The 15,633-nt window shown below is 41.6% G+C and overlaps 1 protein-coding gene across 6 annotated transcripts in view; it reads left to right on the top strand.

Moving 5' to 3' along the window:
• The window catches only part of TNIK (TRAF2 and NCK interacting kinase), a 365,479-nt gene that overhangs the window by 189,527 nt on the left and 160,319 nt on the right, over window positions 1-15,633 (top strand). For all 6 annotated transcript variants that reach the window (XM_058188113.1, XM_058188108.1, XM_058188107.1 and 3 more), the window contains exons 3-4: window positions 2,941-2,997; window positions 12,516-12,641. In XM_058188113.1, coding sequence (XP_058044096.1) covers window positions 2,941-2,997; window positions 12,516-12,641 — 183 coding nt within the window. The remainder of the gene's footprint in view (window positions 1-2,940; window positions 2,998-12,515; window positions 12,642-15,633) is intronic.

Genomic DNA, 15,633 nt, shown 5'->3' with positions numbered 1-15,633 from the left:
GTTGCCAGCTCCATAGGCTGCTGGCAGACCACAACAATTTTTAAGTGAGTTTTGCCCCATCTTACAACCTTTCTTGCCACAGTTAAGTGAATCACTACAGTTGTTAAGTTAGTAACACAGTTCTTAAATGAACCTGGCTTCCCCATTGACTTCGTTTATCAGAAGGTTGCACAAAAGTTCATCATGCATTATCCTGCAACGCTACAACCTTCATAAATATGAGTCAGTTGCCAAGCAGCCGAATTTGGATCACGATTATGGGGGTTTTGCAGTGGTCCTATGTGTGAAAAACGATCATAAGCCACGTTTTTTTAGTGCCATTGTAGTTTTGAACAGATCACTGAATGATCTGTTGTAAGTCGAGGACTATCTGTATCCAATAATGTAATAAATCTATTTAAAAAGCAGTAGATGTGCAGGTGTGTGTTCGATGGACTCAGCAGATAGTGGTAAAGATGGCAGTTGAGTTGAAAATGTGTCTTAATTAATAAAAGATGGAGCCTGAGGCAAAAAAACATATATCCAAGAATGATGAAAACATTACATGAATAAGTGACCCTGTGCTCCCTGCTAAAGAGCCATTTCATTCCTCACCCCCATCTGCCACTTCCTCTCTCCAATGGAAGGTCTCATATGGCCTAATGTGACAAAAATCTATTAATCATAGTGTCTGGCAGAGAATTTCTCCTACTTTTTCTGCCTTACAGAGAATACGATTTAAAAATAATTTGAAAAGGGAAGAGGAATATTTTAGAGAAATCGGTGGGTCGGATGTAGCGCTTCTGCATTTTTCACAGGGCTGTGAAAATATTTACAGACCCCACGCATCCTGGACATAAATTGTTTCATCTCCTACCCTCAAAACGATGTTTTAGAGCACTGCAGACCAAGACAACTAGATACAAGAACAGTTTTTCCCCCCGAACGCCATCACTCTGCTAAATAAATAATTTCTTCAACACTTCCAGACTATTCACATTAGGCTGCATTACTATTGCTATTGGTCTCCTCATCGTTCCTGTCACCCATCTCCTCCCACTTGTGACTGCATGACTGTAACTTTGTTGCTTGTGATTTATATTTATATTGATTATTTCCTGGTATGATTTGATTGCTTATTGTACCGTATGACTGTCACTGGGTGTTGTGCCTTGTGATTCTTGGCAAGTGTATTTTGTCTTTTTATGTACACTGAGAGCATATGCACCAAAGAAAAATTCCTTGTGTGTCCAATCACACTTGGCCAATAAAGAATTCTATTCTATTCTATTCTGTTCTGTTCTGTTCTGTTCTGTTCTGTTCTGATACAAATGACATCATAACAGCATTGGAGGGGACTTTGGAGGTCTTCTAACCCTTGCTCAAGCAGAAACCCTATACTAGGCGTGTCAAACTCTATTTCATTGAGGCCTGCATCAGGGTTGTGTTTGACCTCTGGGAGGATGGAGGGGGGGCGTGTGGCCAGGGGTGAATGGCCAGCTTGATGTCACTCCTGTTGAGGCACCTGTGGGTGGCCCAAGTGCTCTGCCAGCGAAAACGGGCTCCCAAGCTCCATTTTTGGCTGCAACAACCTCCTGTAACCCTCTGCCAGCAAAAACAGAGCTCGGGAAGGCCGCACACAGCCCTCCCGAGCTTGATTTTCACTGGTAGAAGCACCAAGGGCCGGTCCCTTGCAGTTTCCAGGGCAGCCCCGTGGCCAGATCAAAACACCCCCCGGACTGGATCCAGCCCCCCGGGCCTTGAGTTTGACACCCCTGCTCTATACCATTTCAGACAAATGGTTGTCCAATCTCTTCTTAAAAACCTCCAGTGTTGGAGCACCCACAACTTCTGGAAGAAAGCTGTTCTGCTGATTAACTGTCCTCATTGTTAGGAAGTTTCTCCTTAGTTCTAGTTTGGTTCTCTCCTTGATTAGTTTCCATCCATTGTTTCTTGGTCCTGCCTTCAGATGCTTTGGAGAATAGATTGACCCCCTCTTCTTTGTGGCAGCCCCTTCGATGTTGGTATCTAATATGTGTGTATGTGAAAGTGTTGATTCTTGCCCCAGGTATAGAGAAGTTAGAAGTTCTTGAAGGTCCGTTACAACATGCTTTTTGGCTTATTCCATTCCTACCACCTGCTTATGTACTTATGTACACTCTTAGCACACTACGTATAAAACGGTCTTCATAATTTTCTTCTCTGGTGACCTTCAGTGTTCACTTACAAACATGGGTTGTGATTTTATCTTATGATCTCCAAGAAGGCAAAACCCAGAAATGGCTGCTACTGCCATTGCGGAATCTATTACGATTGTCATATTGTCCTATGAGTGCTTTGATGCACCAGTAAATTAATGACAAAACTACCCACATTAGTCTTCCTGATCGCTTAGCAGGAAAAACGTAGATGCTAAAACTACTTCCATCAGAGTGAATAACTAACATTTGGCTATCTGCACAGATTGGCTGACTGGAATGGGATGTAATTGCATATTTCATGTGTTCACTGCTTTGACTCAGTGACTCTTTTTGGATAATTAAATATTATGAATGCTCCTTTGTGTTTGTTTCCACTCCCTGCAAAGAGGATACTTAAGAATATAAGATTGGTAGAGTGCTTTTTATACAATATGACCTGGTCCTTTGCTACAATAGTCATTTTATGATCAGGATTGTTGCAGGTTCTGCATGTCCCAGAAACCAAAATATTTGCCTGCCTCTGAAATCTGTTAAATATATGTCTTCGTAGATAATCAGGCTAATGAAGTGATCCTGTTGACTTCTAACTTTTCACTACTTACCTTAAAGGGATGAAGCAATCAAGCGGGAATAAATTATATTTGGAGATAAGGCCTGTCCAATTTATGAGAATTGATGACTTTGAAGCTTTGTTGATAAATTATTGGCCCTGATGTGCAACTGTGAAATCTAACTGACTTATTTGTTTGATTTGTTCTAGGGCCGTCATGTTAAAACCGGGCAACTTGCAGCTATTAAAGTCATGGATGTCACTGGGGTAATGTATTCTTATCTCACTTTCTAAATTATGAATGTGTATAATTAAAGTGCAAGGCAATTCACTCAAGAAAGCATCCAGAAATTATTTAAATATTGATTGGTTTCCATTGGCTCGAGTTGCAACAATACACATGGAGAATTTCCCCTCCAAAAAAAACAACACAGTATTTTTTTTTAAAGTGCCAGTTCATTTCATACAAAGGCCAACATCAAGATATTTAGTGTCTTCAGGGGGAAAAATCTCATTAACTAAGGACAGCTATGTGATTTGGCGATTGTTTTTAAAAATATTTTTCTTGCTGTTCAACATACAATATGTATTGCTTATGGTGCTTTGATAAGCAAGGAGAGACCTGCACAAAGTATAACAGTAATTACTATTTAATCATTTATTTGCTTCATTCTCTGGAAAACAGTGAAGATCGCTTCTCCATACTCTATTTTGGCAACTCTTTGTGGTGTTAGATGCCAAAAAAAAAAAAAAGGTACTGTAAACAGCTGAAATTTCTCAAGAAAACTAAATTTCATAAAATTTCATATAGCTAATCACAAATAGCCCTTCAAAATTCAACGCCCTGCTTGTGAACAAGGAAGTTGGGTGGACAATTATTACATGTTTGTCTTAGAGAATATTCTCCAAAGATTCCTTAAAGGAACAGCTCTCTTCAGTAACAATAGTTGTGTCACTATTCAAGAAGCATAGCATGAAGGCTTTCCTTGGGATATTATTTTATACAAATAGTCAGGGAGGCTACAGACTTCTGGAGCGATGACTGTGCATTGAAAAATGGAATACGCACACCTGTTCTTTGGACACCTAAACAAAAATAAACAGAGATCACACTCCATTCATGAAATGTTCTCTGAAATTATCTTCCCTTTTGGAACACTTTTATAAGATACTCTATTTTATGCAATTTGAACAATAACTAATAGGAAAACAAAACAGAACTTAGACACCTGGTATCAATTTTAGCACTTTTGAAATATCACAAGAACACAACTGTGAACACTGGTATTGAAAGAACGTGTTTAATTTAGGCCACTAACCATAAATATATGTAACAATGAAACAGTGAAATATTTTTGTTATAGACATTCCCATTAATTTGAAAGATGTGTGTATCGGTAGGAGTAGATGCCTGTTGCTGACTCAGGCCTTAGACCTGAGATCCATTTTTATCAACAAAGAAAATTGTCCAATGAGTTCAGTGGTGGATTTCCAATATTCTTACAACCAGTTCTCCCCGCGCGCCTTCCGCCCGTGCACCCAACCTTTGATACATGTGCTTTGCTCGCTCATGTGCCTTCCACACATGCGCCTGGCCTCAAAAATGTGCCTAAATAGCATAGAGCTGGGACGGGTGGACAGGCCCACCTGTGATCTCCGCTATCAGTTCACCTGAACCTGTAAGAACTGTCTGAATACCACCTCTGAATGTGTTCCTTGCTTACACAGATTCTCTTTTCCTCTGGAGTTTCAGTCTCTTGATCATTCCATGTGGTCTTTCCTTTACCTTTGCCAGCCTTTGAGATTCAGTTTTGTCAAACAGCCATCTGGGTCAGGCATGTTTATAACACCTGAATAGAGAATACAGGGGTCCTGCCAATCAAACAGTTAGCTGCAATTGATCTGGACTTTTATAAGATCCTTTGTGTGAGTTGCCTCTTCCATTTTACATCACCGTAACATTACCCACCCTTCATAATAAATTCCTAGCTTTTATTTTACAAAGCACATATACTCGTTGCTGCTGTAACATGGATAAAATAATAATTCAATAATGATTAGATTAGGTTTTAATTTCTGTCACAAGTGTAAAGTTTTACACAAAGCAGTTTGAGGGTTTTTTATTTATTATATTTACAATAAGTATATTGCAATTGATTCTATTGCATTCCTTTGCAATATTTGAATGCATTGAATGTATGCAATTGCCTTACAAGTAGTTCTCGTTTAACAATTGTTTGAAGTAGCAAGGAATTGAAATGGGTACCTTGCAACCCTAACCCATTAAATGAAGACCCAGATTATTGGGCGCAATATCATGATTTTGTAAACCACTTAGGGCTCTAAAGCACTGTGAAGCAATATATATAAGTCCAAGTGCTATAAAGCACTTACAGCTGTCTGTCACATGACAGTACAGGTAGTCCTCGACTTACGACCACAATTGAGCCCAACATTTCTGTTGCTAAGTGAAACATTTGTTAAGTGACTTTTGCTCCATTTTACATCCTTTCTACACAATTGTTAAGTGAATCATTGCAATTAAGTTAGGTTGTTAAGTGAATCTGGCCTCCCCATTGAGTTTGCTTGTTGGAAGATCACAAAAGAGGGTCACGTGACCTGGGGACACTGCAACTGGCATAAATATGAATCAGTTGCCAAGTGTCTGAATTTTGATCACATGACTATGGGGATGCCACAGTGGTTGTAAGCGTGAAAAACAATTGTAAGTCCCTTTTTTCAGCACCGTTGTAACTTTGAACTATCCCTAAATGAACTGCTGCAAGTTGAGGACTACCTGTATTTCAGACAGTTGGCAACCTGCTCACATTTATGACCAGTTGCCAAGTGCTCTGCAGTCATGTGAATGCAATTTACAATTTCCTCTTTTACCTGGTTGCTTAATGGCTGCAACTGGGAGAGTTGGGATCAGAGTCATTGAGTAAAGCAAGTCACGTGGCTTCTAACTTAATGATGATTTTGCTCTGTGACCAAGATTCCAGGCCTAATTGTAGTCATAAATGGAAGACTACTGAGAGACTTTTGAATTTGATAGTGTTTTTCAATAGCACCTGGAAGTTGGATAGGATACTATCAGGAAATGCCACTGCTGTAGGGTAGAGGCTTGGAAGTCTCCATCCCATCCAAAAATAAATTCCAGAAGAAAGAAGTGACAAGAAAGTGCTTTCCTATTCTTTTCTATTACTGTCAAGTCCCAAAGGCACTTTTTCAAAAGATAACTGGTGTCAGCTTTGGAAGCCACATTAGGCTTCCATGCTGCCACCTTCTCATGTGTGGGAAAGTAGGAGGGGAGGATTTAGTAGAGGGGTTGTCTTTAGAGATAATAGCATTCTTCCTGTCAATCAAGGTCAGGCCAATTCTGCGTCTGGAGAAGGAGTGGTCGGAGTGCTGTCTCGAGATGGGATGGATGGTGATTGGAGCATGTGATTGACTGAGAAGTGAGGGGATGGTTTGGGGTTTTTTGATTTATTGAGGGAAAACCCAGACCTCTCAGATTCGGGTTTTTCCAGATGTTCCAGTTTACCTATCCTAGTAAATAGAACTTTGAAAAGTGCTTGTTTCAGAGTTTTTACTTGGGATTGGGTATTTTTCTGGAATGCTGACAACTGGTCTTTCTTGAGTTTTTTCCTTGAAAATGTTTTGTTTCTCATGAGAAGCTTCTTGGATGAGAAGTAAAATGTTTTCCGGGGGGGAAAAAAACCAAGGAAGTCCAGTTGCCTTTTGGAAAAGCACTTTTGGGACAACCTGGATGATTGAGAAGCTCCATTGATGTACTGCTATCAAGAGTATTTCTAATTTCTATGGTGGTTTGCTGTCCCTCCCTTCAAAGAGGTAGTCTGTCCTGTTTGAAATAAATATTGATATAGAAATTGCTAATTCTCTGCAAGTAGTAAGACAATTATCAGTCCTGGAAGCCATCTTTTTTTTTGGGGGGGGGGACTTTCGGGCTGCCACATTTAGTGCTGTGGGAAACCAGGAGGGGGAATTGTATGGAGTTGGGGAGATATCTAGCCGCCATAACATTCTTTTCTCTGAGTCAAGGACATCCTGCCCTGCACATGGAATGGCAAGACTAGGAGGCATGTCCAGTTGGGACGGTGCATTGATTGGACCATGTGATGGATATGTGGGTGCAGGGGAAGGGACTTGGATTTTCTTTTGGGTAAGGAAAACATGGAAGCTTTCAGATTCGAGTTTTCCCAGATGTGCCAATATGACATCTCTAATAAAATGGAACTTTGAGGAACTTCTAGCCTCAGAGTCGTCTTTCGTTGGGGGTTTTACTTGGAAACCTGATAACAGTGTCTTCTGGATATCTATGGTGCACCAGCTGTTGAAGATACTATACATATTCTATTTGGTTGCAACCTATATTCCGCAGAAGGAATCATTTACTTAGATCTTTAATTAAACACTTAAAAAAAATACTGGGACACCAAGTTGATAAAAGGAACAGAGATTTTCTAGGTATTCAGCTGGCTAGTCTTTTTATGGGGAAAATAAACAATTTGCTTGCTACAGAAACCCAGAAGGAAAAATATAAAATGACTTAATGTTTTTCTGGAAATGTAAGCACTCTAGGAATTGTTTAATAAGAGTCTTAATTCAATAAACCACATGCTATTTTTAAGATTTATGGCTACATGTCTTGCCTAGAAATATAGTGTGAGATTGTATTCGAAAAGTATTTGCTTTAAAAAAGACAAATTAAATGAGCTCCTTGTGCTCGCTCTCACGAATCACAACAATTTCTTCCTTCTTTCATTCATTCATCTTTCTCTTACACACGGCTTCTCCCCCCCTCATTCATTCACTAATACTTAAGCGCCCACCCTATTCATTAATGCACAAACACTCCTCTCTTTCCATCCTTCCACATACGTTTTGCAATTTTCCTGGGAGGGCTTTATAAAAAAATAACAGTTTTGTCCCTACCTGTAATAGGTGGTTGTTGTTGTTGTTTAAAAAAGGATAAGAGATCTCTAAGCCTAGAGCTTTTTAGTCTCAGAGTCATAGAATTTCCTCTGACAATGATAGCTGAAAATTGTTAGCAAAGTATTGCTATTTAGGATCGGGGAGTGGACAATGTATGAACACTATAGTGCGGTGTCGCACAGAAATGTTCCGCGTGTATGCTAATTGGGGCCATGTTCCAGAAAAGCCAAACGTCTGAGTTCTAAACTGCACGCACACCCAACAATCAGCTGGCCGTGCACATGTGCAGGCTGGTTTTCAGCACTGCCTCATGCACAAAGGATAGCTGATCGTCGCGCGCACATGCACACCAAAAACCCAGAAGACAAACAGGCAAGGCCATGCATGCCAGGTGACATGGCTTCGCGTGCCACTTTGGGCATACGTACCATAGGTTTGCCATCATGGCTATAGTGTGATCTTTAAAATTAGCATATTCAATTAACAAAGAAAACCTCAAAAATTATTTCTTCCATCCTCATACAGTTTTAAGTGGGCTTTTAACTCTGCCCCTTTCCTCCATTATGTGTGGCCGACCCAAAACCTTGCTTATTATACCTCTCTTTAAGCAAACAAACAACCTTCTTTTTCATATTATGAGATACCTGGTTGACTCTGTTGGTGTTTCTAAAAAAATCTGTGTACATTTTTAAAATGAGAGCCAGTTTAATGCAGTAGTTAAAGGAGTAAGGATAGAAACCAGGAAGCCATGAGTTCTAATCCTGCCTTAAACATGAAGCCAGCTGGATGATCTTGGGCCAGTCACTCTCTCTTAGCCCTAGGAAACAGGCAATGGTAAAGCCCTGTTGAAAAATCTTGCCAAGAAAACTGCAGGAACTTGTCTATGGAGTCATGCATGCATATACTGTATCTATGTATTTATTTATTTTATTTATTTATTGTTTATATTTATATACCGCCCTATCTCCCAAAGGACTCAGGGCGGTTTACAGGCATTTAAAAGCAAGAAATACAATAAATACAATTCTAAAAACAATTAAAAAACTTATTCAAAAGCCTTAATTAAAAATATAAAATTAAAACCCAAGATAAAACCCATAAACTAAAATCTAACTCAGTCCTGCAATTAAATAGATATGTTTTAAGCTCGCGGAAGGTCCGAAGGTCCGAAGCTGACGAAGTCCTGGGGCAGTTCATTCCAGAGGGTGGGAGCCCCACAGAGAAGGCCCTTCCTGGGCGCCGCCAGACGACATTGCCTCGCTGACGGCACCCTGAGGAGTCCCTCTGTGAGAGCGCACGGGTCGGTGAGAGGTATTCGGTAGCAGCAGGCGGTCCCAGATAACCCGCCCTATGCCATGGAGCGCTTTAAAGGTGGTCACCAAAACCTTGAAGCGCACCCGAAGGCCACAGGCAGCCAGTGCAGTCTGCGCAGGATGGGTGTTATCACGGGAGCCACGAGGGCTCCTCTATCACCCGCGCAGCCGCATTCTGACTAACTGCAGCCTCCGGATGCCCTTCAAGGGAGCCCCATGTAGAGAGCATTGCAGTAATCCAGGCGAGGCGTCACGAGTGCGTGGGTGACTGTGCACAGGGCATCCCGTCCAGAAAGGCGCAACTGGCGCACCAGGCGAACCTGGTAAACGCCTCCTGGAGACGGCCAAATGATCTTCCAAAGACAGCCGCTCATCCAGGAGGACGCTTGTTGCGCACCCCTCCATCGGGGCCAATGACTCGCCACCGATGGTCAGCCGCGGATTTAGCTGACTGTACCGGGATGCGGCATCCACAGCCACTCTGTCTTGGAGGATTGAGCTTGAGCCTGTTTCTCCCCATCCAGACCCGTACAGCCTCCAGACACCGGGACAGCACTTGATAACCGTTGGGGTGGTCCGGTGGAAAGGTACAGCTGGGTGTCATCCGCATACAGCTGATACCTCACGCCGAAACCACTGATGATCTCACCCAGCGGCTTCATGTAGATGTTAAACAGAAGGGGCGAGAGGATCGACCCCTGCGGCACCCCACAAGTGGGGCGCCTCGGGGGCGGCCTCTGCCCCCCCGTCCACACCCACTGCGGCCGGGCGGAGAGATAGGAGGAGAACCACCGATAAACGGTGCCTCCCACTCCCAATCCCTCCAGCCGGCGCAGCAGGATACCATGGTCGATGGTATCGAAAGCCGCTGAGAGGTCTAATAGGACCAGGGCAGAGGAACAACCCCTATCCCTGGCCCTCCAGAGATCATCCACCAACGCGACCAAAGCCGTCTCTGTGCTGTAACCGGGCCGGAAACCGGACTGGAACGGGTCTAGATAGACGGTTTCATCCAGGTCCAGGGGAAACTGATATGCCACCATACTCTCTACAACCTTCGCCGCGAAGCGAAGGTTGGAGACTGGACGATAATTACCTAAAACAGCCGGGTCCAGGGAAGGCTTCTTAAGGAGGGGTCTCACCACCGCCTCTTTCAAGGCGGCGGAAGACACCCTCCACCAAAAGCGATCGTAATCGCCTGGAGCCAGCCTCGTGTCACCTCCTGAGTGGCCAGCACCAGCCAGGAGGGCACGGGTCCAGTAAACACGTGGTGGCATTCAGTCTACTCAACAACCTGTCCATGTCCTCGGAGCCACAGGGTCAAACTCATCCCAGACAATGTCACCAAGACCACCTCGGACGCCTCACCTGAGTCACTGCAATCTTGGTCCAACCCGTCCCGAGCTGAGCGATTTTATCGTATAGATAACCGTTAAACTCCTCAGCACGTCCTGCAGCGGGTCATCCCGCTCCCCTGGTGAAGAAGGGCAGGTCACCCGGAACAGGGCGGCTGGGCGGTTATCTGCCGGCGCAATGAGGGAGGCGTAGCAACGCCGCTTCCTCAATGCCACTAGGTAAGTCCTTGTATAGGACTTCACTAGTGTCCGATCAGCCTCTGAACGGCTAGACCTCCAGGAACTCTCTAGGCGTCTTCTCCGGCGCTTCATCCCCCTCAGCTCCTCGGAGAACCAGGGAGCCGGTTGGGACCTGCGCCGGGTCAGAGGCCGCAAAGGGACGACACGATCTAAGGCCCCCGCCGCGGCCCGTTCCCAGGCCGCAACAAGTTCCTCAGACGTGCCGTGAGCCAGACCCTCAGGGAATGGCCCAAGCTCCGTCCGGAACCTCTCCGGGTCCATCAGGCGCCTGGGACGGAACCAACGCATCGGCTCCGTCTCCCTGCGGTGTTGGGTGGCGGTCAGAAAGTCTAGGCGAAGGAGAGAGTGATCTGACCATGACAAAGGTTCGGTGACTATTTCCTTTAAGTCCAGATCTCTCGACCACTGACCAGAGACAAAAATCAAATCGAGTGTACCACCCCCGGTGTGGGTAGGGCCATCAACTACTTGTATGTGTTGCTTGAATGAAAAAGATTGTGATTTTGCTTTATTTCATCAGATGCAAGGAATAGAACTCAGTATGTGAGATGTGTGTTTGAATGTATGCATAAACGTACACATACACAGCATGCTGATTTTTGCATGAAAGAAGAGTAACATAGTTGGTCAATAACCAGCAAGATTTATAAAATATCCAACACAAGAATAAACCAAATAAATGGGATAAAATACCAACATAGCAGAGTCTCTATTAAAAGTATAACATAAGCTACTATAATAATGTATATTAAGAAACGATGCAAGTCTAAAGTGTGTAAAATAAAAATGCATGTCTTCTAAAATAAAGTAATACAAAATATGCTAATACAATGTCAGAATCTCCCTAGAATCTTAAGTAGTTGTTCTTGGAATCAGCTATGCCTTATTTTCATTGTGGAGACACATCATTTGGCTACTGTGCAAGAAATGAAGGGTTTCAAATCTTCCAAGAGATGATATGCACACAAATCTTCCGGCCTTCCCAAAGATATAAAAGTGCGAGAAATGTGTGTGTTTGCTAGTTATTTTCTTTATTCACATTCTACCAACCAGCCAACCGACTCTAAGCCCCTCTAGCCTTATTCCTTTCTTTCAGTTCCTTCTGCCATTCATTCATCTTCATTCCACTGTCCTCTATATTTTGGTTCTGCACATGTGTTGAAAGAGCATTTCCTACTTTCTGGCTCATCAATTCCAGGCCCCCTTTAAACTCCAGCTGGAATTGAGTAGAATATGAATTTGTTATAGGAAGCAGAACCATATATGCCTTTAGTGCAAACTACAATTGACTTTACAAATTTGGATTGTAAAAGTTATTTTGAAATAGATTACTGTAAGACGGTGTGCACATTTCACAGACTGTTCTTTTGGAAATTGTTTTTTTTTCCCCAGCCTTCCAATGCTTCTCTAATGGTGCTTTTTTGATGCTCAAATGGTGGCCACGCTTAAAGAGATGACAAAAACCGAAATAAATTATAATTTTACTTCACTTTAAATTGTTTAAAGTTAAATATAGGTAATGAGATTAATCTCTAATCATATATTTAATACGTTTTCTCCCCCAACAGTAACCGGAATTGTTTCATAACTATTTCTGGAGAGGCTGCATCCAAATCTTTTAAGGGTGCTTGTGATTGTGAAGCCTCTGATTGTTTCTCTCTACCGTAATCCAATTAACTTCACTGTTGCATGAAGCCAAAATACCAAGCAGCCTAATGTAAAGGAAATGGAAAAATATTTACAAGTGGAGCTAAATTTATTCTATAATAAAGGGATAAAAGAGGTCGCAGAGTGGTGGAAATAAAAGCAAATGAATTGTTTTTGTTTGTCTGCATCAACTAATGAAGAGAAACAATCTCTTTGATAATAAGCCTGTTGTTAAATTGATGACACTGTTCCCCCCCTTTTTTTCCCCCTCCAGGATGAAGAAGAAGAAATTAAACAAGAAATTAACATGCTAAAGAAATACTCTCATCACCGAAATATCGCTACTTATTATGGTGCTTTCATTAAAAAGAACCCACCAGGAATGGATGATCAGCTTTGGGTAATACAGTTCTTTTGTTTGTATTTTAACAATCTTCACTTTTTATTTTCTGTGGTTGGATAAATCTTAAATGCAATCAGTGTACCAGTAGGTGACAATATCCACTCAGCCATGGTTAATTTTGGAAGCTACGTAGAGTTGAGACCTGGTTACTACTTGGATGAGGAACCCCCAAATATATCAGAACCGTTGGAAAGTTGTAAAGATGTCCCTTAAGAAGATAATGTCAAACTATTCTTCCTCTGTAGCCACCAGGAGTTTGATTAGGTTAAAGGGAGACTTTACTGCAAATAATACAGGTAGTCCTCACTTAATGAGCCTAATTTGGACCAGCTAAGCAAAGCAGTCGCTAAGTGGGAAATCATAGGACTGCAACAGTGGTTTTTGGTGGGAAAGCGAGAAGACAACTCAGTTTCACACCTTTGCTTTTGTTTGTCCAATTTCTTCTTTCTGGGAAATGGGAGGTGAAGAATAAGAAGCAATTTCTGCAGGCAATTTATCTCTTTTGCCTGATCCTTCCGCTCACCCTCCACAGAGCAGGGAGATTGGAGAAGAAGGATTTCAAGAGAGTAAGCTGCTTGCTCTGCAGGGGAAGGTAGAAAAAGAACCCCATAGATCAGGCATTTAATAATACATACTAACTTTAATGGTGACCATGTGACCGAAGGATGCTGAGAAAACCATAGATGTTGCTAATGGGCCATAAGGTTGTTTTAAACAAATAAACGTCTCTGGTTTACAGCCTTAATTGCAATCTTGGTTACAACTTTAAATCAGGAAAAATTTCGTTTCCAACTAAGGAATTTTTATTAAACTTGTCAGAAAAAGAGCTGTCAGATTCCTACTGACTTGTGGCTATTATAGACTAATGTGAATCTCCCGATACAAAGACTACATTATCTCGAGAAGCCTATTTGCAAACTAGATTAGTGTGAGCATGCCCAGTAAAATAGCATGTATTGTAAATTAGGATGCAGGAAGACATCTGTCTTTCTGGTCACAGAGAAGCCAAATTTATAGAACACAGGATTATCAAAAGCTCCTAACCTTGAAACGTGGATGCTGTGTGAAGGCACAAGAGCTGCCTGCTTCTATGTAGTAGGTGCACAAGAGTAACAAAGTGAGAAACAAAGATTGCTTCATTTTATATCTTGTTATAAAATAACTTTTTAAATTTTATTTTAATACAAACAATCCATATTCCATTAAACAGTGTGTCGCCTGGGTACAAATGCCTTGTGCAATAACAATTAAAATGTACAGCCATATTCATTGTTTATCTATTCTTAATATTGATATACATTGCATATCTAATGCTGTAACAGTTCTCTTCTTAACTTATTTCTATATTTCACTAATCTACTTTTACATTATAATATTCAGTTTGTTCTTAATCTATTCATTTCTGCACATTCCAATATTTTCCTAATCACATTCTCATCTGTAGGAATCTCTTCACTTTTCCAGTTTTGTGCAAATACAATCCTAGCTGCATAATCAAATATACATTCTCTTTACTATAAGTTTCTGGTAAAATCCCCAACAGAAATATTTCGGGTTTCAGATCAATATGTTGTTGTTTCATCTTCTCCAACCACGTATGTATTTTTGTCCAGTATTATTTGGCTTCTGTGCATTTCTACTACATATGATAATACGACCCAGGTGTCTGGTGACAGTTCCAACACTTAGCTGATTTGTCATTAAACATCTAGGGACAGAATCAAGATCACGTGAAGTGTTAGTGCCACTTTATAATGCCTTGGTAAGGCCACACTTGGAATATTGCATTCAGTTTTGGTCGCCGTGATGTAAAAAGGATGTTGAGACTCTAGAAAGAAAAAGAGTGCAGAGAAGAGCAACAAAGATGATTAGGGCACTGGAGGCTAAAACATATGAAGAACGGTTGCAGGAACTGGGTATGTCTAGTTTAATGAAAAGAAGGACTAGGGGAGACATGATAGCTGTGTTCCAATATCTCAGAGGCTGCCACAAACAAAAGGGAGTGAAGCTATTCTCCAAAGCACCTGAGGGTAGAACAAGAAGCAATGGGTGGAAACTGATCAAAGAAAGAAGCAACTCAGAACTGAGAAGAAATAGTTAGAACAATTAATCAGTGAAACAACTTGCCTGCAGAAGTTGTAAATGCTCCAACACTGAAAATTTTTAAGAAAATGTTGGATAGACATTTGTCTGAAATGGTGTAGGGTTTCCTGCCTGGGCAGGGGTTTGGACTAGAAAACCTCCAAGGGCCCTTCCAACTCTGATATTATTATTATTATCTTTGCCAGTCTTGCCGGTGGCAAAATGTCATCTATAAAACATCTTATACAAGTTTTCTTTATATGCGGTTGACATTGTTAGTTTATAGTTTCTCTCCCATAATTGCTGCCATTTTTCTAACTTCGTTTTATATCATGTTGACTTTCTTTTGGGTCGTTGTGTGAGAAGGAAATGCTGATTAGATTGGCCTAGATGTGAACCCAGCAGAGTTAGCTTCACGTTCTCAGTGGCAGACTCATTGCCAGTCTGCAGTTCTTCTTTCCACCCTGAAACACACGTTGAGCATACTAAAATGCACGTTGTTGAACATTACTTTGTGATGCTTCCCTTTGGCTCGACGCTGCCTGTTACAAGCAGCAACAGAGAAAAGCACAACTTGTGGATGCTAAGCAAAGGTCTAAATTGTCTGCAGGTTTTAAAAAGCATTCTTAGTAGTAGGGTTTGCAACAATTGTTTCTTCAGTATCCCTTGAAAGAAGGTGGGATATAAATATTTATGAGATACCAGTGCTTCTGGTTTTGGTACGTTTGTTTACATTCATTTGAATGCCTAGAATGTATCTTTTCTTGCAGGTTTGCAAGTTTGCAGTTCAGCACCTGTGCATTGTTAAACATTTGAGTGGTGGGGTTTTGTGGTGGTTTTTTTTCTTTTACTAATATCTAGAGTTAGTCCACAATTCGAATCACCTGTTTTTTTAAAATTTATTTTA

Source organism: Ahaetulla prasina, chromosome 6 (genome assembly GCF_028640845.1).
Source record: "Ahaetulla prasina isolate Xishuangbanna chromosome 6, ASM2864084v1, whole genome shotgun sequence".
In the NCBI taxonomy this organism is placed as follows: domain Eukaryota; kingdom Metazoa; phylum Chordata; class Lepidosauria; order Squamata; family Colubridae; genus Ahaetulla; species Ahaetulla prasina.
The sequence above is the reverse complement of the archived record's forward strand: the minus strand, read 5'-3'. Positions and strand labels throughout refer to the sequence as shown.